At 41.7% G+C, this 23,799-nt stretch overlaps 1 protein-coding gene across 2 annotated transcripts in view; it reads left to right on the top strand.

Moving 5' to 3' along the window:
- si:ch211-210g13.5 (inactive phospholipase C-like protein 2) overlaps positions 1-23,799 on the top strand; it is a 73,843-nt gene that overhangs the window by 22,433 nt on the left and 27,611 nt on the right. For both annotated transcript variants that reach the window (XM_038704540.1, XM_038704545.1), the window contains exon 2: positions 19,858-22,344. In XM_038704540.1, the coding sequence (XP_038560468.1) occupies positions 19,858-22,344 (2,487 nt within the window). The remainder of the gene's footprint in view (positions 1-19,857; positions 22,345-23,799) is intronic.

The following is a 23,799-nucleotide window of genomic DNA, read 5'->3' on the forward strand; positions in this document are numbered from 1 at the left end:
TCTTCGCCATTTTCTCACAAAATTAACTTTTTGTGTTTGGAGTGGCATGTCCTGTCACCTGTGGAAATTGCAGCACATGAGAGAAAGCAGGTAACTATTAGCTCAACAGCCTACCGACCTGAACATATTATTTTAACAGCATTGTCTTGTTGTGATCCAGAAGCTTTCAGACACTTTCACTCATGATACCTGAGTCCACATGGCTCTCCAACAGCTTTAGCGTTCACTAAGACATTAGTTACTGATTCCACTTTCCATTCTCGCATGGCACATAATGTAGTTTACAATAGCGGACCTTGACTTCAGACAGAGGTAGACAAAAACAGTCTTTTCATTTCTAGCCAACAGCTCTTTTGCTGGCTAGTATGGCAACTAGCTTGCTAAATAAGCTAACGTTAGCTCCTTGAGTTTGTTCAAATTGATGACTCCAGTTGACTCATCTTAAAATTAAAATTTTGTAAAAGGTGTCTTATATAGCAGTAGTGTGAAAACAGCTGAGCATATTGCATATGTGCAGGTCTGAATGACAATTACAGCAATTTCCAAAACAATTCAAGTCATAGCCTTGTCACGGTGTGTGTGATGGAGGAGACGCATATTTTCATGTCTGTAGTCAACCATCCATTGTGTGTCAATGTTCTCATCAATTCCTCCCAGAATGTTATTTATTCCTGGCAGTGCCACCTGACTGGTTCAACCAGTGATTTTCCACTTTAGCCATCCATCAAAATTCATTCTGCTCATCTGTATCAAGCAGGCTGTGGCGTGGGCTGCTGTATTATCATAATAGCTGTGGCGAAAAATTAGCACATACCCACAAACCTTGTCACGCCTCAGCCAGTCATATGACCAGAACAACTCCTACATGCTCTTTATGACTGGGAGCAGGCCATTAAATTAAAAATAGCACTCGGGTGTAAGGCCTTAGCTTTACCAAACTAGGATTATCATGTCTTGTAATATAATACTGGGTGATACAGTACCTTGATCATAGAATCATGATGTGAGCTCTTTGTTTTTAGTTCAGGGATGTTTGTGGCTGTTTATTTGTGTCTACTTACAGAATTGCAGCTTTGCCTGGTTTAAGAACATGACAAAAAGTGAAAGAGGATGTGCAGCTGGAAATTGTTTTCTCTTCGCTTTAAAAAGCAGAAGCTGAAAGCTGAACAATCAGCCGGAAAAAGTGGCGAGTCGGCTGTATTTGCGTGTGGATGTTTGTGTGAGAGATGGAGAGACACAGAGAAGGCAAGACATCTGCGAGGTAATGCCTCATAAGGTTTTCTCTGTGTGTCTGGCTTTGTTTTGGAGGGATGAAGGACGTTGTTGGAGGGCGGGTTTTGCTGACAAACAAGATAGCTGGACCTGGATTGAAAGGACAAACAGCAACCCAAAGGCAAAGAAGGTTGAAAAATGTGCACACTGCTTGTTTGGTGAATCTCGTTCTGTACCTTGCATGCTTGCATCCTGCTGACTCAGCATTCAGACAAAGAAACAGAGAAAGAGGGAGAGAGTATCTCTAAGCACACTAATGGCAGCTCCATGCTGCTGTTGAACTCCTCTAAAGACAGCTTTCCATCACTCCTTCGTCACTGATGTAACATGATATTATATAACAAACCGAAAATAATCTTGACACATTGATGAGAACATCAAGAGAGTGAGGAAAAAAGTGTGATTTTTCTTTTTTTTTTTCTTTTTTTTTTTATCAGAATTTTATATTATTGTGTTATTTTATTTTGTATAACTCTGCTTTCAAACAGATATCCGTCTTTGCACCCTTTGAGTTTTCAGTAATCTGCCCTTTGACCCTGTCAGAATTAGCCACTGTGCTGGAAAACGCACAAGCAAACACCCACGGCTTCTCCTACCTTCTCTCACACTCTCGTCAACATGTGTATTGATTCCTCTCTGCATTTTCACACTGTTTGGGCAGATTTAAAACGGGATGAGTCATTTTGCTGTGTCCATTGTTTTCCTTTTGCACCGGTGGTACACACTGAGATTGGTGTCCTTCAGACCACCTCTGCACAGCTCAGGAACTGGATGTACTAGGCTCAGTCAGTGGTGCACAGCAGCTTTCAGCTCCCTCCTCTACCGTGATGCTCATCATCCACAACTGTATTTCCCTGTGGATTCGGTGATGCCTGGGCCCATAAGGCTCATAAAGAATGTACCACAAATATTAAATGCTGAATGTGCCAAAACATTAATTAACCATTTAATAATAATGCAGTAAATCATTTAAGGTGAGTAGTTTGCCTTCTCAATATAAGAGAAGAAATTATACTTAGCAATTTTTTGCTCTTGTATGCTATGAATAATACAGTTCATGGTCTGCTTATGGTGTGTGTCATATATTGTGACATTTTTTATGCAGACTTTAACCTGGTTGAAGAAAATGTAAATTAAAATATCAAATATATATTTTGAAATAATGGTTATAAGTTATTTAGCTTATTAAGGTAGTATAAAGACTTCATAACAGGTAGAGATATCGAATCATTTTAGGAATCACCTTTCTAACTGACTGTATTTTTTCATATTTCAAGACTCTCTGTGTCCTGTGTCAGATCGAATTTGTTCCTTCTTCTGTTGGCCCCTGAGTCGCTGACCTTCCTTGAGTGGTAAATTAACAAATGAAAGACATTCCTGAGTTCCTAGGCAACCGGGCTCCTCTATTATCCTCCTTGTATATTTCTCTCTACATCTCAAATTAATAAATTACAGTAGGAATGCTGTATGAACACATAAACAGACAACACTACTTATGTAGTATACAGTATTATATTACTTATATTTTTTATTGTCATGAAGTTGCAGTTATATTGCTAAATGTTGATGTAATATATTGTGTACCTTCATTTATGTTGGTGATAATTAAAATACTAGAAACAACTTTTAGTATCATGCAATACAATTCAACAGCACCAAAACCTACAAAAATATGCTTCCAAAGTGACCATAAAGTTAAATCAACACCACTCTTCTGCGTGTAGGTGCAGAGCAATGTGGTAAGCTAAACGCACTTCCAATAAAGTTTGAAGACATGGAGTTGGCTTTTAACGTTTTTACTGGAAGTGACTCAATTCAATTTTCAAGCGAATTGAAAATTTAAAAATGTACCATAAACAATACCAATGGTACTGTAGAAATTAATTAGTGCTGTAACAAGGTATCACAAAAGCATACTACTAGTTAGGACAAGCTTAGATTAGTTACATTGTGCTTCATGCCAGGAAGAAACAATATCATATCGAATAACATTAGTTAAACTCTACATTTGCATCTTTTTTCCAACTTCAGTTATTATCATCAAACCCATAACACACAAACACACAGCTCCAACCACAGCGTCCTCCATTTTGTTATCAGTTGTTGTATGTTGCTCTTTCTTATTGCCGGCGCGAATGCAAACAGAAAAGAAGCCCTTGAAGGTATGTTGTTGTCGGAGAAACTCCCCACTGGGCAGTTCCTCTCTGAGAGTCTCAAGAACAGTTTGGTCTGAAAAATGTGAAACTGTTCCAGTAGTGTTTACCACTAACAACAGACTGTTCAACTGAAACCAGTGGTTGGTGGCAGAGTAAGCTCTAAACCATTTTCAACAAAACTATAACCTTCATGAAGGAGGGATTTATGGCAGGGCTGTTGTATAAAATGCATTAAATGTTGGACGCTGAAGTTTGTTCTTTGTTACAATTTAAACCAAATATGTTTAACCCCTTACAAGGTTAATCAGTCTCTCAGACATAGCTGCTTTTGCTGGAAAGAGACAATAATGTGTGTCTCTCACAAGCAATGTGATATGATTATTTTTATTAGATCTGTTTTTAATTGTATATCAGGGAGAGTGGGCCACATCCCATGTGCCCTGAGTTAATGGATCAGTCCCTACGTTGCTGCTCAATCAATTTTTATTTTTCCCTTGGCAGAAAAGCCATCGGTTTGAACAACAAGTGTATGCATTTAAAACCTTCGGCCTCACAGTGACAGTAGTGTTTTTAGATGAGTTGTTCTTTTCATATGTTCTAGCACAGATTCTCTGTTCCCACATACTGAACTGTAGCATTGCATTTGCCATGCAGTACATTGAATTTAATTGTTGTGATTGCTGTAGCACTAACACTTTCAGATGATAATGTCACCACAGACCTTGGGTAAAGCAGATTAGTTTCTAAATAACCTAAGAGATAGCCAAATTGTATAGCAGCAAAGTATATTGCAGGTTCTGGGGTCCTCAACTTAAACTAGACTACTTCTTGCCTCAGCTCATCCCTTATCTTAGTAATCGAACACAACAAATAGCAAATTGGCTGTTGCTGACTTCCCATTCTTTTTGACTGCCTAAAACATGTAATCACCTCCATATAATCATATAAACAGTTGATATAATCATATAAACTGAACAATTATTTTTGTGTACAACTTTAAAAATTGCAGCTAGTGTTCATTATACTGTGTCAGACGGTAGAAATGTTTTTTGATTTTTTTTTTTTTAAGACAAATTTGCTTAGTTTCAGTCTAACAATCCATGATTTTTCTAACTTGTGCATTATGTTAAGCCTCTGTGAGTAGTATTCACTACAGGTGAAAGAATATTTGGTAACGATGGGGGTGGGTATGTGGGCTTCTTAGTCTGCAGAAAACATGTAAGCTCTTAAGCTGTTACACTCAATAGTTGTATGAATGTCAATAGGCTAAGCTTCATTTAGAAAGAAACAACAACATGCTTTGTCTCCAATTTCCTAAAGGTTCATTGCCAATTACATATGTTTTGCACAGGCCCTTCTAATGTTGGAATATGGGCTTTGATGGGTTTAGCAAGATGCAGGGATTCCCCAAATCGAGGTTCCCTGCTGTTTGCATAACTTTGGAATCTGGGGAGGACAGTAGCAGCTAAAACCAGAGGAAAGGTCTCCATATACAGCATATTCTATGAAGTCATCACAATTTTCCTCTCTTGCAAAATGTGGTTTTAAAATGCTCTGAAATTTCCTGTTGCAATAGATTTAAATGAAAACTCATTCCAGCACACTGCCTGCCAACATATCCGTGTTATCATTTATAACAAAGATTTTTCATTCATCACCTGATGAGTTCAGCTATCTGCTGTACCAGAAACTGGCAGTCAATAGTAATCTGGATTCAAAAGTGGTTAACTGCATTTTGATTGACAGCACTGCGCACTCTGTGTGAAGGAAAGGATGCAGATTGAGCTGATTTAGGGTGTGGGTACTTCTCAGGTACCCTCTGCTACTCGCTGGTGGAAAAACATTTTGAAATGTATGTATGTGGTGTTTTACTTCCTGTTTTTCCTGAAAGTGAGCAAAACCCTTGTCTCTTCTGCCCACAACATTATGCTTGATGATGACAATCTTTAATATTATGCAGCTGGCTGTTTTTTATATTTCCCCTTGTTCTATGTTTGATCAGATTATCTGCAGAGCATTTGCATTGTGTAAAAGTGTGTGCACATGACACTTCTTATCCTTCAGGTGCCCTGGCAATTCAAACAGAGCTCTAAAGCAAAGAGATTAAAAGAGATAAAGGCGATGGTAGAAGGCCTTGCATTCTTCTTCTGAACATATCACCTTGCTTCTGTGTTACACTACTGTTAAATCCCTGCACAGTAAGCCTGTACAGAGGAGCAGTGCAGTGCTGGCATAGCTGTTGTCCTTAATGAGTGTACTAAATCAGCAGGATGCTCAGAGATACAGCATGTTAAATGACGTTAAGCCCTTTGTACAGGAAGTGACAAAAGAGCTTCCACTTGCAGTGACTGAACAACTTCTGGTTAACAGTACAGGGGGAGGAAAGAAATGGCATCCAAATGATGGTCAAATTTAGCTCTGTTACATGACTCTGTTTAGACCTGGAAAAGTAATGCCAATAGGAAGGAAGGAAGGGAGGGGTAGAGGGGAAGCAGATGGATGAAGTGAGCAGTGCCCTGTAGGATCCCTACTGCATGTGAGTGGCCGGTGCACTGGCCTCAAATGCTGCTGAGTTTACCAGGCTGGTGAAGATTTTCCATTTCACCTAGAGACTGTCAACCCCAAAACCCTCTGCACTGTAAGAATATTGATTTTTAAAGCTCACATAGGAATTTCATTTACTATGTGTGTAGCATACAACACATACAAATGCTTCCATTGTAGATGCAGAAACTTTATTCTAAGCCATGGTTGAATCAGGAATTGTCACTGCAGGGGGGAAATGTTTATTTCAATTAATGGAGGTTTGTGTTGTGTTTTTCTCTCCTGCTGCATTCCCCCCGAAGCCCTCAACAGCTTTTCTGACCCTTGTCACTCCGACCCCATGCCCTTGTAACACACCCACACACTCCAGCCTGGTATGTCAAAGCAGCCAAACCTCAGTGGGACTTAGATTTTTCCTTTTTGAAGGATATTCAGTACCACACTCTTCAATATTTCTGTCCATATTTAAGCAAATGCCCAACAAAAGCCTTTGTTTTCCTTGGAGAGATGTGAGTAATGCTGTGACTTTGGGCATAGTTTCTGCCTTTAAAAATAAGGCCTTCATCTATGTTTCTATGCTATTTTGGATTTCATCTTGAATATTACATCTCTAAAGGGTGCAGGGAATCTAGGGTGGGTTCACTGAAGTGATGCTGGATGGGGCAAAAGTTGTCTTCCAGGAACCAGGCCATATAGCTCCCCACAGAGAGTGGTAATGATAGAGGCTGAGGGCCAAGCCTGGGAAGGTCCTCCTTTAAACACTGATGCGGGTCTGCTGCTGGAACTACTGCTTCTGTAGCTGATTGAAGGTTTTTTTGTGCTCCACGGGGAGCTTTAAAGTCAACTACATGAAACCATAACACAACAGAAGACCAAAATAGCCTAACTGTGCTTCACTCTGTTGTCCAACTCATTAAAGGTGCTTCCTCCATTTGATACCGATTTCACTTTCTCTGTGAAGCTGTGTGGGAGTGCGTATAAGTGTGCAGTTGGGATCTACGTAGCTTTACATAGGCTAGGGTAGTAGTACTAGGATGATCTCAAAGTGAATTTGACTCCATATGAGCCAGCCAAAAAAGCAGTTGAAAGTCTATGCTTCTTTTCCAAAAGACAGAGGAAGAGACTACGTGATTAAGGGACATGCACCTACATAACAGGTTTTCTTACTCTTGAGAAGCACATTGAGATGGTGGTCCAGATGAAGCCCAGTCCTGAGAGGATTGTGGCTGAGACACTCATCTTTTCACCAGGCAGTTCCCTTTTACAATAATGCAGCAGATTGAGTTCCACATCCGCTCAAACTGCAATATTCATACCAATGAACTCCTGAGGATCACACTGCGTATGATTATATACAAGGTGATGATTGTTTTGGGGCTACTGCATCTCTACTGTGCTGAGAATAACAATATTGCTGATGAAAAAACGACAGCATGAGAAATGATGGTGGTCATAGGTGACACCTTCACATGACCTTTAGCAACTAGAGCACATGAGTTCAGTTTAATGTGGAGGCTTTTTGGTGAAACTGGGTCAGCTTGTATCGAGGCCTGGATGTCAGTGTGGCTTTCTTACGCATCCTCATCAGATTCACCTCTGCTCCTGCTGTTCAGTTCTCTCCCAGGGAATCCTAACTCCCCCTCTTCTCAGTAGACAAGTGAGGCCAGACCTACAGATAGGAACTATTGTTCTCCCTGTTCCCCCCTGGCATGCCAACTGCCTTCTTTATTTCCCAGTTTTGCACCAATGTCTTTCCTCTGCCGATCCATCAGTAGTATTAATCCACCTAGCCCCCTCATTGCAGGCTGGACCTGATTCTCCTCACTGCAGTCCTGCCCATAAGGCTTTCCGGAAAAAACAAATGTCACCTTCACCTAGAACTCTAAAGTGGGTACATTGAACCACTCTGCTTCTGTGTCCTCCCTTCACTCTGCATTCACACAAACACACTCACTTCCTCCCATGTCCTACATTTGTCTCCACTACTGGGAGAAAAAGCTAATGAAACAGTAATTCATCTCAGCAGCAATTCAGCCTAGCTCCACTCCCAGCTCTAGTTATCACTAGTCTGCTCAAAGAAGAAGCCTTTACTTAAGCAAAAGTAGCAGTTCCACACCATGAAAATACATTATTAAAATGCAAAAAGGCCTTTGGTAGTGTTAACTGTATTATTATATATTACATAATTGGATTGTTATTTCTGATGGGTTAATGTGTAAACAGCATTTTACTACTACTTTTAACTATTTTGGATTGTTATATTGTTGGGTATTGTATTTTAGAATCAAACACAAATACGTGTGGTAGAAGTTTAGTGTAGTATAAAGTGGAAAAACTCAAATAAACTACCTCAGAATTGTACTTAAGTGCAGAACTGGAGTAAATGTACCCAGTTACTTTTCAGTAACTGGCAAAATGATAACCTTTTATTTCATGGTACAAGTATGCTTAGCCATTTAAGTGCAGTTGAGAATGATAATAATAGAAAATGAGAGAGAAGGAGCTGTGTAAGAAGGCTCATCATCTTGCAGATCAAAGACAAGCGGGCACAGATACCACACCAGAGTTGTTTTTATTTTTCACTGGCACAGGAACAGTCCATGAGTTGGTTTGCCAGCCTCTTGACGAGACAGAAGGAGCCCAGCCAAGGATCAGGCTCACAGGGATTATTTATAGAGTTGAGTGGGCTTCACGGACGCAGGCGTGGAATGTGTCAGAGTGAAAATGCATCATTGATCAAAAGCCTGCTCAGAAATCTAGTCTTATTTTTGCCAAATGCAGAGACGGGGGATGGAAGAAAACAATAGCCTTTACCAAAGGCTCCATGTGTGCTATAGTAAGCTTGCCTGCTCTTCTACCCACACAGAGTCCTCTGCACCTACACAGGTTACTGGACTGTACTGAACAAAAGCCAATTTTAGCCTCCTTCTCTTTCTCTACTCCAGCATCTAAATAGCTTCTCAGCTCTGGATGTTTAAAATACATACATGGTGGGCATTTGGAGAGTGAATGTGCTGCCCATGGGGGCAGGTGTGTACCTCCACAATAATATGTCAGTTTTACATTGAAGCAGTGAGTTTGTGTGTCTGTGTAGGTGTACATGAGGAGGTGTAGAAGGGAAAACAGAACCTATTTTAATATTGTGTCATGACAATTGTTTGCATTGATTATGGATCTCATGGTTTGTCCCCTTGTGAATTTCTCTCCAATGTATACCTCAAAAGAGATGGAGACAAACATAGAGTCACTATCAAGGACTGGCCGTGGTGGTGTGTGTGCATATAAGTGGGTGTGATGGTTTGTGAGCACTATGAGGCACATCTGTCGCAGGACAGTGCAGGATGCTTCTCAACCCCCGCCCCCCTTTTTGGTCCTGTTGAGGAGTAGTTGTCCTGCTGCAGCAGCACAGCTCTCTGGTGACAAGCAGGGGCTTTTCTCTCTTACCGCCATTCGCTGCAATGCAGACGGCAGTCAAGGCTATGCCCGTGTGGCCGTATTGATAGACTGGTACAGGCAGTCTGAGAGACAACGATTAAGCTTTGAAAACCTTGTTGTCCTGTAGTGGTATGATGATGGTATATAATGGTGTAGCCATAGAACCTTTATGCTCATACATGCAAATCGCAGATCAACTCCTTCAATAGTACCTGATGTTTCTACGGCTTTAAAGACCACACTTTGCCTCTCTTACACTTTTGGCAGGCTGTCATTTCATATGAGTATTGTGTCTGAAGTGGAGGTTAAATATCGTGGAGATGTGTGGCATGTGACTGGCAGGGTGACATTTTTTGTTAATCAGTCTCCCGCTCAGTCCTCAGTCCTCTGCCTGGCTGTGATAAATATGCCAGTCTCTGCAACACTGCAACACTAAGGACCGCAGGCTGTATATAGTCAGTGCTTCAGAGAGGTCCTGTGCAAAGTTTCATTGGAAGGGGATTAGAGAAAGGCCACATCTGGTAGCATTGCATGTAAGAGCCACTGCAACATTCTCACTTCCTGTTCAAAGTGAGCTGTAGTCTTACATAGATACACAGAGAAGCAACAGATGAGGATGGCTAGTGTGTGTGTGTGTGTGTGTGTGTGTGTGTGTGCATGTACCCAAAAGAATTCCTCTGGCTTCCCCTTTTGCTGCGCTTCAGGCTCAGGCAGGGGATTCATTTTATAGAGGTGGTATTATGCTCATTTTTAGGTTCAAAATCTTAGGGGTTGTACCAGAACAGGTTTACATGGTTTATTTTCAAAAAACACCATAGTTTTCTCATACTGCACATTGCTGCAGCTCCTCTTTTGTGTGTGTTGTGTTGAGTGTTGTACGCTCCACTCCACAGAGAAGGGCGGGTCGTAAGAAACAAGGTAGTGTGATCCAAATCAAAGCCGCTTCAGACTGCGACCGTAACCTAGCAGATGGTATAAGTTACTCACAAGTCCACAACCACACAATATCATTGTTCCACATCTTACCATAAACCACTACAAAAATCACCATATTTCAACTCAATTTTACATAAAAATTGGCCAAACAATTTGAACGTTTGCTCAGTAGCTTTCACATCAGGTGTAACATTAGCATTATAATTTTAGCTGTGTTTAGCCAATGTTTACAACAACTCCACACTTGAACAGTCTGTGAAGTTACATTGCCGTGTTTATTTTAAATATAATTCACAACCAATAAAGCATACTTACAGGTTGTGATTGTGAATTTCCAGGCCCAAACAGAGTCGGTGTTGCATCGTCTTTTAGGACTAAACGTTGAACTGTTGCCAGTGTTCTGACGATCTATGCTGCCTTGCCGAAAAATACCAGCTCCTCCCGCGGGTTGGCACAGGCTTCCCCCGCAGCCACTTCTGGAGCTCCTCAACTCCGAAAATATTCAAGCACATTTTTGTTCCGCCATCACTTCTCGTAAAACTGTCAATATTCGAAATCTACACAGCTGATTTCTCACCTCAAAACTTCTCAGAAGTGAATTTAGTGATGAAATTTTCATACGAAAACTGTAAAATATAAAACTTTCTGTTGCTGGACTCTGTCTGGTGCAGCAATGATGATGCAGTGAATAGTGAATATTCTCTCTGACCAATCAGCAGTCTGTCGTGTTTTCACGTTACATTTTAGTATCCCTCAGCTCGCTTGGAACCTCGACGGAGGTGATACGAAAAAAAGTACCTGGAAGCAGGTACAGGTACAACATTTCTACAATGGAAACACAAAAAAGGCGAGTCGAGCCAAAGGGCCTCCCCTCAGACTAGCTTGGTTTGAGGGCGTGCCTGACCCCGCTAACCGCCTGGCAAGCTTTATGACGCGTTTTCATTGTGACGTCACAAGTAAAGGAAGTGAAGGGCTGGACTACAAACGAGCTGTTTTCAAGCGGTTCAGAGCAGAGTTTTCTGTGGGAGATGGGACCTCCCTTTGGGCTGGACTTTGGGCTTTTTCACTTTGCAAACCTGAAAAAGATATATAACTCAATAAAGGAGGGTGAAAAAGCCAAAAAGCATAATACCACCTCTTTAACTGGGTTCAAACCTGCTGCCTGTCATATGTTTTCGAGGAAGTGATAGATAATTTCCCACAGGGTGGAAACATTCATAAAAGGAAATATGTAGAGAAAAAGACGGAGTGACAGAGAGAAAGACAAGAGCAAACAGTAGTGAGAAAATTAAAGGACAGTGCACCAGTGTCAACTATCTTTTCATTGGTCATCATCAAGAGTTTGGCAAACATACTTTCAAGACACACTCCCCCACATCCTCAATATCTTTGGCAAACACAGCCGAGATCCGGTGCTTGTGGCTAAAAAACCATTTGGGGAAATGAGAAAACACTTTGGTAATGAATGTAACGAGAGGAATGCTTTGAGGTCCGACAACACTGTTTAATTAGTGCAATGCAGACCATAGGGGAGTATTAAACATTGTTATATCTGATAGGAGTCGACGAGTGCCTCCAGTAGTGATAGCTATGTGGGACTTGGCACACAGCTGTCAGTTTATTAGTATAAGGCTTTTGTCAGATAAAAACCCTGCAACTCCAATTTTAATGACTTTCATGATTTAATTTGAATTAGTAGGAAACACAGTCCCCCATGTGCTGTGAAACGTGTCCATTTGTCAATGTAAACTCACGCACTGTTGAGTTAAACTCAATTGAGCTACTAAGAAGAAAGGTAGCGCGAGGAAACGATGCCAGGTGGAGAGTTATTATACAGTCAATAGTTAAAACATTTTATGAACCCACACAAATGTGAGGAGGGTGTATCATTTGGTCGATCAGATCTCACTGTGGACACTGGCGACACACATTAATACCAAGTGTAAATGAAATCAGGTTAAAAAGATTCTAGATACAATCAGGCTACGATACATTTTATTGCAAGGTGTAAAGGGGGTCTAACGTAACACAGGCCTCGACCAAACAATTGCTGCAAGAGATAAGAGCATCCTATTCCTAACTGAGATGATGTAAGTTCAGCTTGTTTGCCCACCCAAAATTAAGTAGTTTTTATAGTCTTTTTTTATGCACAGGAAGTAACTAATCCAAGCCTTAAACAAAATAATAAACAATTTCCTACTCGAAAGCTAAGCAAATACTCACCAGCCCTCTCTTGTCCCTTTGGTGCCTTCAGTATTAAAACATTACCTTAACTATTTCCTGTCACATTTAAAACACCAATGTGCAAAGGTTTTGAATGCAGCTTGAAGTAGTAAAAACACTTGGATGCTTTAGGAGATAGAGGATTTTCAGTATTCCACTTTATGAGCGGTTTAATTCAAAGTGCCTGACATTACCAGTGGTGCATGTGTTTTTAGATGTATGGGGGGCCCCAATGAAAATGGAAACCCTCATTGCTGGCCCATTCTGTTTTGGGACACTCAGACACATTAGTTAAATAGGGAAACGGAGCTTGTGCAGGGTTGGCATAGTCAATGGAGGAGACATGAGATAGAAATTATGCATATGAGCTGATAAAACAACCTTCAAACATCCTCTAAATCCTAAATCGCTTAACCATGAGAGTACATTCGGCAGGAGATTGTAAGGGAATTCAGGGACAAACAACCCCTTCCTGTGTCTCCCCCTCCCATATACAGGGATTATTCTATGATTTCACAGAGCTTCTACAGAATTACCAACATGACCTGACGAACACACAATCAATCAGAGTGAGTGGGAGCTGAGATTGGCAGCAGACGCCTTGCCTACAGAAGAGGATGACCACAGACTGAAATGACAGGCAGCTGACTGTGAGGAAATCTTGAACTGGATGGGTCTCTCTCTCTCTGTCTCACTTCTCATGCTTAGCAACAAGCATGCACATGTGCACACTTGAACATGCGCAGACTTACCTGAACTGATCTTATGAAATAGGTTTTGTTGAAAATAATTGGTCCCATTGGTGATGTGAGATGAGGAAAAGCATAAGGAAAGCAGCTGGGGAGAATGAGGGCGGTGTGACAGAGAAGCCACAGGAGAGTCTGACGTTTGTGTGCATGTTTATGTGCATGTGTGCATTCGAATGTGCTGTGACCTAAGAAAGGTGTGAAATGATTTATGACCAAACCTGTAGACATGCCATACTGATTGTATTGAGTGGTAGCTGGACGGCAGCACTTGGTGCTTTTTTTTCCTGTGGCTCCACGGCTCGATAGCATTGACCTCCACTGTCTCTGTGGCCCAGTAATTAGTGAGACTGTTTGGTGCTCTTTGCCTTGTTCAGAGTTCTGTTGGGGAGTTCCACAGATTTCACTTATTGTCTGAGCACGGAAAGAGCGTTAACAGCAGAACCGGGACTTTACATTTGAGGCACAGCGAGTGTCCGACCACCTGGATGAAAATGTAAATTCATTTGTGCACCGAGACAAACATGAGCACGTCTGACTCTCACACTTCCTTCTCAGACCTTCGATTATCTCGCCTATTCACACATTATGTTTGTGTTTCGGGAAACTTGCACTAAGAGGGTGCGATGAGTGCGGCTGAGACTACCGCTGTGAGAATTAAAGCAGCGCCCACACGAGCGATTACAGTGACAAACAGTGACAGGCTTGACTTGTCTCTCCCCATGACTTTCTTTCCCTCATCTGTCTCTCTTTATTCTCTATAACCTTCCCTTGCCTCTCCTATATCCAGAATCTGTATTCAATCCGAATATGCTTAATTAGCATGATAGATAACAGTGTCATGTTGCCAAGGCAAAATGTTACGGACATTGTATTTATCTCTTCATCCCTCACTTTCTCTCTCATTTTCCTCTATGACAATTTAGTTTTCCATTTGCTTTATTGGCATTGAGGTTGCATAGCATTAGCCAAAACATCTAAACAAATTAAGTTAACATTAAGTAAACTTGCTCTCTTTCTCAATTTCTGTCAATCGCTCCTTCTAGCTCTCATTCTTGCATACATACAGTCTTAACATACCTCCAGTTTACCCCTCTCTCTCTTCCTTTCCCTCTCTATGGATGCCTCTTCCCAGCCACTTTTCGGGAGTAGAGTCTGTCAGAGGCTGAATGACGTCTGCTGTAAGCTCTGTGTGGCAGGACTCAGATGACAGTTTGTGTAACCATCTTGGATGTGGGAAGAGGCACTGTAGTGCCTTGGGGTAGTAGTGGGCGGGGAGTGGGGGTTCTGATAATGACCTACCACATCCAAGTAGACCGGGGCTTACTGAGCTGAGAAATCCTTCAAGGCAAAAGCCAGAGCTTCTGCAGGTAACGGTGTTGGGCCTGCTCCATAAAACAGATACTACACATGATTATCAGATCACCTGTACTTGAAATTTAGTTTAACATGCATGTTAAATGTGTCATTTATATAAACACTTCATTAACATTTGTATTTGTATAAAATCGATATAGTGAGAATTATTCAACCTGGAAACAATTACTTCTTGGTCCATTTTTCATCCAGGCAGGTAACACTTACAAGAACTATGAAAATCACTAATCTGATATTAAGAGAGGAAGAGAATTTTGGCTTGACTGTAATATTATCACTGAGTTTGAAAAAATAATTAGTTACGCAAATGAACTCTGAGCACTTTGGTATGGTAACACTCTACCATCAAAACACAGTAAGCATGTGTCTTTGTGGTGTGTGTGTGTGTGTGTTTGATTTTTCAGTGCTTGACATGTCAATGTGCAGGTCAATGTGTGCGTTTGATGTGTAATGTGGCTTAGCTGAGACTAGTTATCGGGTATTCTGTATGTGTGTACACATTGATCCTATGGTCCCCCCAGCACACATGCAGGCAAACAAAACACACATACTCTGACTCACATCTTGAAGAGCACGTCAGCAAGAGGACTATGCTCTGTTCTGTCTTCACTCCCCATTACCCATGCTCCCCTGTTGCCTTATTCACCGATTCACATTGCACACACAAATGACACAGTGGCTCTGTGGGCGAGAGGAACTGAGCCGTGCCTCACTACTTTCTGCAGCCTTGGTTTAGAGTTGAGACATGATAGGGGCAAGGAGTACTGAATGGCAGGCAGCCTGCACAGCTGTGTTCATGCCACCACATAAGAAGTTAAAGAAAGAAGACCTTTTAGTTTTGCTTGTGCTCTCTGACATAACGACTAGGGATGCACCGAAATGAAAATTGTTGGCTGAAACCGAATATAATGAAAAAATTTGCTGAATACCAAACACTGAACAAGTATGTTCACATTTTTTCCATTATTTTTCCAATCTTTTTTTTACCATTGCAAAAATTAAATAGTAGTAAAATTTCTTCAGTCTTTTGACTTATTAGGCCGAACACCGAAAGTGCTTTTTTTGCTATTTTTGACCGATTAATTTCGGTGGCCGAACATAATGACATCAGGCTTCAGGGTCTTCTGGGTTTTTGTCGGGGGCCTTGTGTTGCACCCACACAAACATACACGCTCTCCAGAGATGAAGCAGGCATACAACAGACAGGGGCAGTACAGGACAGCCAACCAGGTTTATATTGTTTTTAGAGATGATATAATGATCTAATTGGAAATATAATGATTATAGAAATATGCAATATGAATGTGAAAATAGCTTGTCCACTATGCCCTACAGTACCATTTAAGTTCCCCATGTCAAACTGCTTATGCGCCCAGCATCAGGGTGTGACAACAGTGACGGGAGGGAGTGTGAGTGTGACATACCACTGCCCTTCAGAGGATGTTGAGGGACTTGCCTCACAGCCTGCCCCATCCCCAGCAGCTTCGCCCTTCCATCAGGGAGTGTTTGACCCAGCCCTGAGCAGCCGGCGTCACCAAGGGAAAGGGGATGGGGGAGGTGTTGAGGATTACCAAAATACCCCCACGTCACTGCAACATCAGTAGCAAACAGCAGCAACAGGCAGTCAAGCTGGAAGCACTCGAGCACACACACACACACACATAAACAGAAATACTGACATCTCTGCCAAGTAAGTGCCCAGGGGCTGTGAAAAAACAAAAGACAGTGCAACAGAAGTATGGTTGATGAAGAAGGGAAATACAAAGGCATACAATTTTAAAAAAGACAAAAAAATAAGTGTTTCAAGTAAATTTAAATGTTGATGAAATTGGGATTGATAATGGAAAGATAAACCAAAAACAGGTTTATCTTTTTTTGCCTTGCCTTTGCTATTTATGCATATATCCAAAACACAGAAATCATTGACCAAACAAGTGATACCTACAGTAATTTACCTCTAGGTCACCAGACTTGATTTGATTTTATATTTAAATTCAGTAGTTTCAATGGTGTGTAAAATGATCCTTAACAGACAAATATTGCCTACTTGGTTTGAATTGAGTGGCTGGAGCTGAGAGTTGTCCTGCCTGGCTGTACAGCATGCTGATAAAACACAAGATTGCCCTCACACTTGGACCTTGGCTACTTCCTTAAAGAAGGCCTGGAAACAATCAGACCTGAACAGATCTCTCCCTCTTGCGCAGGCTTTCTGTCTCTCAGAGCTTTCTTCACATTTCCCCAATACCCCAGTCAATGTAGAGGTTTATGTGGTTGATTTTGCAAAAAAGCAGAGAACATACCAGAAGAGACTTGCTGTCTTTATGGACTGTTGGATAGAGTTGTTAACTGTCTCCTGAGGCAAAAGGAGCAGGCTAGTGAGATTGAAGATGACAGCATTTGACTTGAAATATGATCTCTTGATTATGGCCTCCAGATTTATCCCCCCCTAAAAGCACTATGATGGGTTAGGGGCGGATAATCTTTTGAAATAAACGAGAGAATGACAAAGATAGGGTCAGCATCAATGCTGTGGTCTGTGTGCCTGTTATGTGACAATTTATTTTCATTTCTAGGTTACCTTTATGCTTGAGTTTTATTATTCTCCAGCTGAACCAACAGCCGCCCTCCTTACCCTCACAGTGTTGGCAAGGGTACATGTATTACCATATGCCTGTGGGTCTTGGCACTAGCTCTCACAACAATTGCATGCAAGTATTTCTCAAGGCAGAGAAAATAAATTTGAATAACATTATTTTAAGTAATGCTGGGCAACGATTAAAATTTTTAATCGCGACTAATCGCATTGTCGCAAAATTGAATAATGAATTCTAAAGTAGTATATTGCGCACTTTTAATTTAAATGTACTGCTATATACACAAAAGTGCAATAACGTGTTTTGCAAACACTTATAAATAAGGTGTTTTGTAGCAATAAAATATTTCTTGTAAATCTCATAAACTTAAACATTAATGTATGTGTCCCTGTTAGAGTGAGCTGAAGTGATCGCCTTACACACACGCCCCCCCGCTACCCAAGTTGAATTGTCTTGAACTTTTTGTACGCGCACGCAGCACAAATCATTCTCCCACACACTGCATCCAATGTAGTCTGCTGAAACCTCCCTCTGCTGCTTGTTTGGGTGGGTGATTTGCAGGCTGATCAACATCCTTACCCCTCTGTGACCCATGGTTTGACTGTATGTGTATTCAGAGCCAATGAGAAAGGGACTTTCAAAATAATAATAATAAAAATAAAAACTGTGTTAACGTGCAATAAAATAATTATCGGTGTTAATGAATTAATGTGTTATTATTGCGTTAACGTGCCCAGCCCTAATTTTAACACCTAGTGAGCAACCCTTTTGATCTTGGTGGTCCCAGCATAATAGGACCACAGCACACCACCTGGTGTAAAACAGTTAGGGCCCTGACTAGAATTTCAAAGAATTATTTCCAACCACATCAAAGAATGATATGTATCTGTATATACGTATATTTTTCCATCTGTGAAGGAATACAGATTTGGAAATTATGATATTGAGGACTTATGTGTTGGGAAAAGAGATAGAGGTCGTAAAACGAGGGCAAAACCAGAGAGCGATGATCATGTCATTTCTTCAGCTTTGCGTCAAGTGGTGCTCATTAATCGTGATGAGGTGCCTGGCGTCATCTGCCTCTGACCGTCAGGTGGAAGATGGATGGCCCTGAGGTGTTTCACTGTGGCTAGAGTTGAACCATGCTCGTGGGAGATCCATCAGACCTGCACAGGCATTCACTGGGGGCAAGACATACTCATTCCTTTATAGCCATAGTGTCCTCTGTCCTTTCTAACTTCCTTTTATTATTGTAAAAACGGACTGATCAACAGATATGCAACAAGGAAGAAAACTGAGATTACATTTGAAGTGTTGCAAGTAAGCAAACATAACCAAAGACCGGTGATGTTTTCACAAAAATGTTCTTAAAGAGAGTTTGCTTTTTGTTCAAGTTTCAAGAGAGACAGTCTCAAAGACTTTGTGTCTTTAATATGTAACAGTAATTTGTGGATATGTTTAGTTTTTATTTTTATTTTAATGTGCTGTTCTCTGTGGTATGCATAATTCAATGAGCCTACTTTCCAAGCCTTTAACCAGGCCATCTGCATTCAGGCTGTCTAGCTAACCACAACCCTGTGTGGAAATAGGGCAGCACTTGCTTTCTGCCAGCAAGGCTTACAACCTAAAAGCTGCAAAAGTTCAGCCAAGTCATGGCAAGTGGTGTGTGGAGCATCTGTTTTAAATCGAGTTTGGGTTTTGCCTTGGTTGTAGAGAGAGAGTCTCCTCAGAGCTTCAACAAACATTGCAATGTATTTTAGAATCACCTGGCAAGAAATGTATTTATAAGAGGTCACCCACTTGATGAATATTTAACCATATCTCATTTTCAGTTATAAGGTAACTTGAAATCGTTTTATACCCTGTCATTACAGCAAGCAGCCCTGTTTTAAAAAGAAACAGACGTCATGGTGCATGCATTACAGTATGTTACGATTTATCCCAAGGGGAAAACTTTCAGAAGTTACTCTGCGTTCATGTGAAGTTGTGCAATTCAAAATATGAGCAGAATAATTATATGAGGAGATGTGCATTTTAAATAAGCATGTAATTATGTCTGAGGCTATTTGCCTATAAATATATTTTTAAAAGTACTGATTGTTTTGCCATTTTAACAGTAAAATATTGAAGAAGACCTCACATGGTGCCCATCTACCGCGGTGTCCACTCTCCATAAAGATGGACCCCAGCATGTTGGCTCACTACTGTGGAGAGAAGAAACCTTTTCACTAAGCAACTGATAACTGGGTATTTAATGGAAGCCCATTAATATAGCATTTAGCAGCTCAGCACAGTTTACTGATGGGAATGATGTGTCATGTCTATCGTTACCTTTCAGTAGCATAACTGCGTTGTGATTAGATTTAGGATTTTTATTTTAGCAATTGAATGTGCATACATCTATCTAGGTGCTAATCTGAAATAAAAGGGAAAACTTAGCTTTCTGTCTCCTGTCTTGTCTTTTATACATTGTAATCTCACTGTGGTATTCAGTGATATTTCCTGAATTCAGATAAATTGTAACCAAGAAATCCTTCTCTACCCCACCCCTTCCCCACCCCATTCTGTTTCCAGGATGGTTCCAAACAGAGGCAGGTAAGGAAGAAAACGGTGTCCTTCAGCTCAATGCCAAGTGACCGCAAGATCAACAGCACAGCTGCTTGCATGGCCTTCATGATGGAGGGTTGTGAGATGAAGAAGGTGCGCTCCAACTCACGTATGTACAACCGCTACTTCCTGCTGGATCCAGACATGCACTGGCTTCGTTGGGAGCCATCCAAGAAGGATTCAGAGAAGGCCAAACTGGAGATCAAGGGCATTAAGGAGGTCCGTTTAGGAAAGAAAACTCCAGTTCTGCGCAGCAATGGTCTTTCAGATCAGTTTCCTGATGAATGCGCCTTCTCAATCATATATGGGGATAACTATGAGTCCTTAGATTTGGTAGCCAGTACTGCAGATGTTGTCAGTACCTGGGTGATGGGCCTTAGGTATCTGGTGTCTTATGGCCGGCACACTGTGGACATGGTGGAACCCAGTCAACCGAGTCTACGAACATCTTGGATTGGCTCAGTGTTTGAGCTAGCAGATATGGAAAAGGAAGGACACATAGACCTATTCAGGGCCACCCAGATAATCAAAGGGCTCAACCCTGGAATGAAAGAGTCGAGAATAGAGCTCAAGTTCAAAGAACTCCAGAAAGCTAAAGACCAATACGGAGAGGCAATTAACATGGACACCTTTGTGGAGGCCTATTGTGAGCTCTGTACAAGGCCAGAGATTTTCTTCCTACTGGTGCAGTTCTCCAGTAACAAGGAGTATCTGGACAGTAAAGATCTGATGCTATTCGTAGAGGTGGAGCAGGGTGTAGAAGGTGTAACGGAAGACATGTGCAGGGATATTGTTCAGAAATTTGAGCCATCTGCCGAAGGCAGGGAGCGGGGATACCTCTCCATTGATGGCTTTACACACTACCTCCTATCCTCTGAATGCCACATCTTTGACCCCCAGCACAAACGTGTCTGCCAGGATATGACCCAGCCTCTTTCCCACTACTACATCAACTCGGCACATAATGCCTCCCTTCTGGAAGACCATTTCTGGGGGTCGTCAGATATCAGCAGTTACATCCGAGCTCTAAGGATGGGTTGCCGCAGCATTGAGGTTATTGTATGGGATGGCCCTGATAATGAACCAGTTGTATATGTAGGTAGTTCTGTAGCCTCGCACCTAGCTTTTTCTAAAGTCCTGGACATTATAAACCAATATGCTTTTGAGAGCTCTGAGTATCCCCTGATTCTCTGCTTAGTGACCCACTGCTGCATCCCCCAGCAGAGGGTCATGGCACAGCACATCAAGAAGATTGTTGGGGACAAGCTGTACATTGTACCCCCCAACAAGGAGGAAAATTACCTACCTTCCCCTGAGAAACTCAAAGGTAAAATCCTCCTCAAAGGAAAAAGGCTACCACCTAGCTGCACTGACCCTGAGGGGGATGTAACTGATGAGGAGGAGGGTCTGGAAATGTCCCGAAGAGTTGGAGCCGATGAGAGGGACCAGCTAAATGGCTCAGGCTGCAAGAGACTCAGACTGTGCAGGGAGCTCTCTGATCTTGTTTCTCTCTGCAAGTCTGTCCAGTTTAGGGACTTTGAGATCTCTAAGAGGGACCAAAAATACTGGGAGATTTGCTCCTTCAATGAGGTAGATGCAAACCGGTTTGCCAATGAGTTCCCAGAGGAATTTGTCTGTTATAACAAGCGCTTTCTCTCGAGGGTATATCCCACACCTATGAGGATTGATGCCAGCAACATGAACCCCCAGGATTTTTGGAAGTGTGGCTGCCAGATTGTTGCCATGAACTACCAGACGCCAGGTCTGATGATGGACCTCAACCTTGGCTGGTTCAGGCAGAATGGCAACTGTGGGTATGTTTTGAGGCCGGCCATCATGAGGGAGGAGGTGTCCTACTTCAGTGCCAATGCTAGGGACTCCCTGCCAGGGGTGTCTGCCCAGCTTCTTCATATCAAGGTCATCAGTGGGCAGAATCTGCCTAAGCCTCGTGGCTCTGCTGCTAAGGGAGATGTGGTGGAGCCCTACATATATGTGGAGATTCATGGCATCCCAGCTGACTGTGCTGAGCAAAGAACCAAGACTGTGTCCCAGAATGGTGACAACCCCATTTTTGAAGAGAGTTTTGAATTCCAGATCAATTTACCGGAACTTGCAGTACTGCGCTTTGTCGTGCTGGATGACGACTACATTGGAGACGAGTTCATTGGCCAGTACACCATTCCATTTGAATGCCTACAACCAGGCTATAGACATGTCCCTCTACAATCTCTGACAGGAGAGTTCCTACCCAACACCACTCTGTTTGTCCATGTAGCCATCACAAACAGGCGGGGTGGAGGAAGGGCACATAAGAGGGGTCTGTCTGTCAGGAAGGGTAGGAAGGCCCGGGAGTACACCACGACAAAGACCACAGGGATCAAAGTAGTGGACGAGCTCTTCAGAGCTTCCACCCAGCCCCTCAGGGAGGCCACAGACCTCAGAGAAAATGTGCAGGTAAGGAACTACCTACTTAAAGTTTTCATGAAACATTACCAATATTAAGAGTGGCACATTGGGTTGTGTCAGGCGGAAGTTTTGTCTGAACTTCTTACCTTTTAATTGCCTTAAACTGCTTTTTGATGGTGGGTTTTGTATTGGGTTTGACTGGCTTGATCTCTGACACCTTACATTTGTGACATTTTATTCTGGTGTTTATGATTTTGATCATGCAAGAACAAGTGAATAACGTCATAGATCACTCTTTGATTAGTGTGTTTATGGTCCAACGTTCAGTGAAATAATTTAAATTCTGTAAAACAATAACATTCATACGTAACAGTGACATTCAGAATGCAGATGTGCATTTAGTTGCGCTCATTGTCTTCAGTTTTGATGATCTTGTTCTCCACCAGTTCCTTCACTCTGTCATTTCTGTTTGAGCTACACACTTTTAGACTGAGCACTTGATCCAGATTGTGTGCTCAGTGTGTACATGCCTTCTAACAGAACAGGACTAGTAAGCACCTCTGCTGAGTACGGTATTGCTGATCTGAATATTGCCCCTCTTTTTTAAGAAAACATGACAATGTAACTTCAGCTGCTATGGCTTTTCCTGAAGATACCCAACATTTCTGAGTCTGCGCACATTCAGTAGATGTTTTCTTAAGTTGCCTGTCACTCACATTCTCCATTGAAATAAGAAGAAAGACAAAAGCTTCCAATAAGTAATAGATTGCTTCTAATTAAAGCTTATGCTTCAGCATAGACAGGGCTGGACTTTGACAAAAAGTCAGTCCTTGTATTTTTTTGCCCATGTTGATTAATGCTACCTATCGAGATGTGCTACTTAGCGGTTCTGCGCATGACCCACAGTATTGGTCTCTGTTTTCACAGCCATAAATCTTTGCAATTTTGCTGTCAAGCATGCCGTCAAGACTGTGGCTGATGAGTTGTATCTAAGCAATATCTAAAAAATTATTTTTTATATTGCGCCTTTTGAACTGTAAATAAAGATGTTATAATGGAGTATCAAACTATGTCCAAAGATAAAGATGTTGTGATACTGTGAGAGTTATACCTTTATCGGATATAACCTGCACAATTAGAAATAGGAACACATAGATGGGTTTCTGTGCAACGTCATCACAGAGATGTGCTCGCAACAAGAGGGCAGAAAGCAGCACTCTTTCTTTGTGGTATATCAGTCTATGTGGCATATCTAGCAGCAGTGTTGGGCAAGTTACTCAGAAACTGTAATAACTTACTTTTCACTTATTACTCTTTGAAAAAGTAATAGCCTAATACTAATTTACTTATTACCTGGTATTAAAAGTATGAAATTACGTTACTCGTTACAATATTACTTTGGTGATGGCACAATGGATAGGACACATGCATTTGGTGTGAGAGACCCGGGTTCAATTCCCCACTGTGACCCATCCACCATTGTGTCCCTGAGCAAGACACCTA

This window comes from Micropterus salmoides, unplaced genomic scaffold (genome assembly GCF_014851395.1).
Source record: "Micropterus salmoides isolate LMB-PRFRI ecotype aquatic unplaced genomic scaffold, ASM1485139v1 Ms_hic_scaffold_10, whole genome shotgun sequence".
In the NCBI taxonomy this organism is placed as follows: Eukaryota; Metazoa; Chordata; class Actinopteri; order Centrarchiformes; family Centrarchidae; genus Micropterus; species Micropterus salmoides.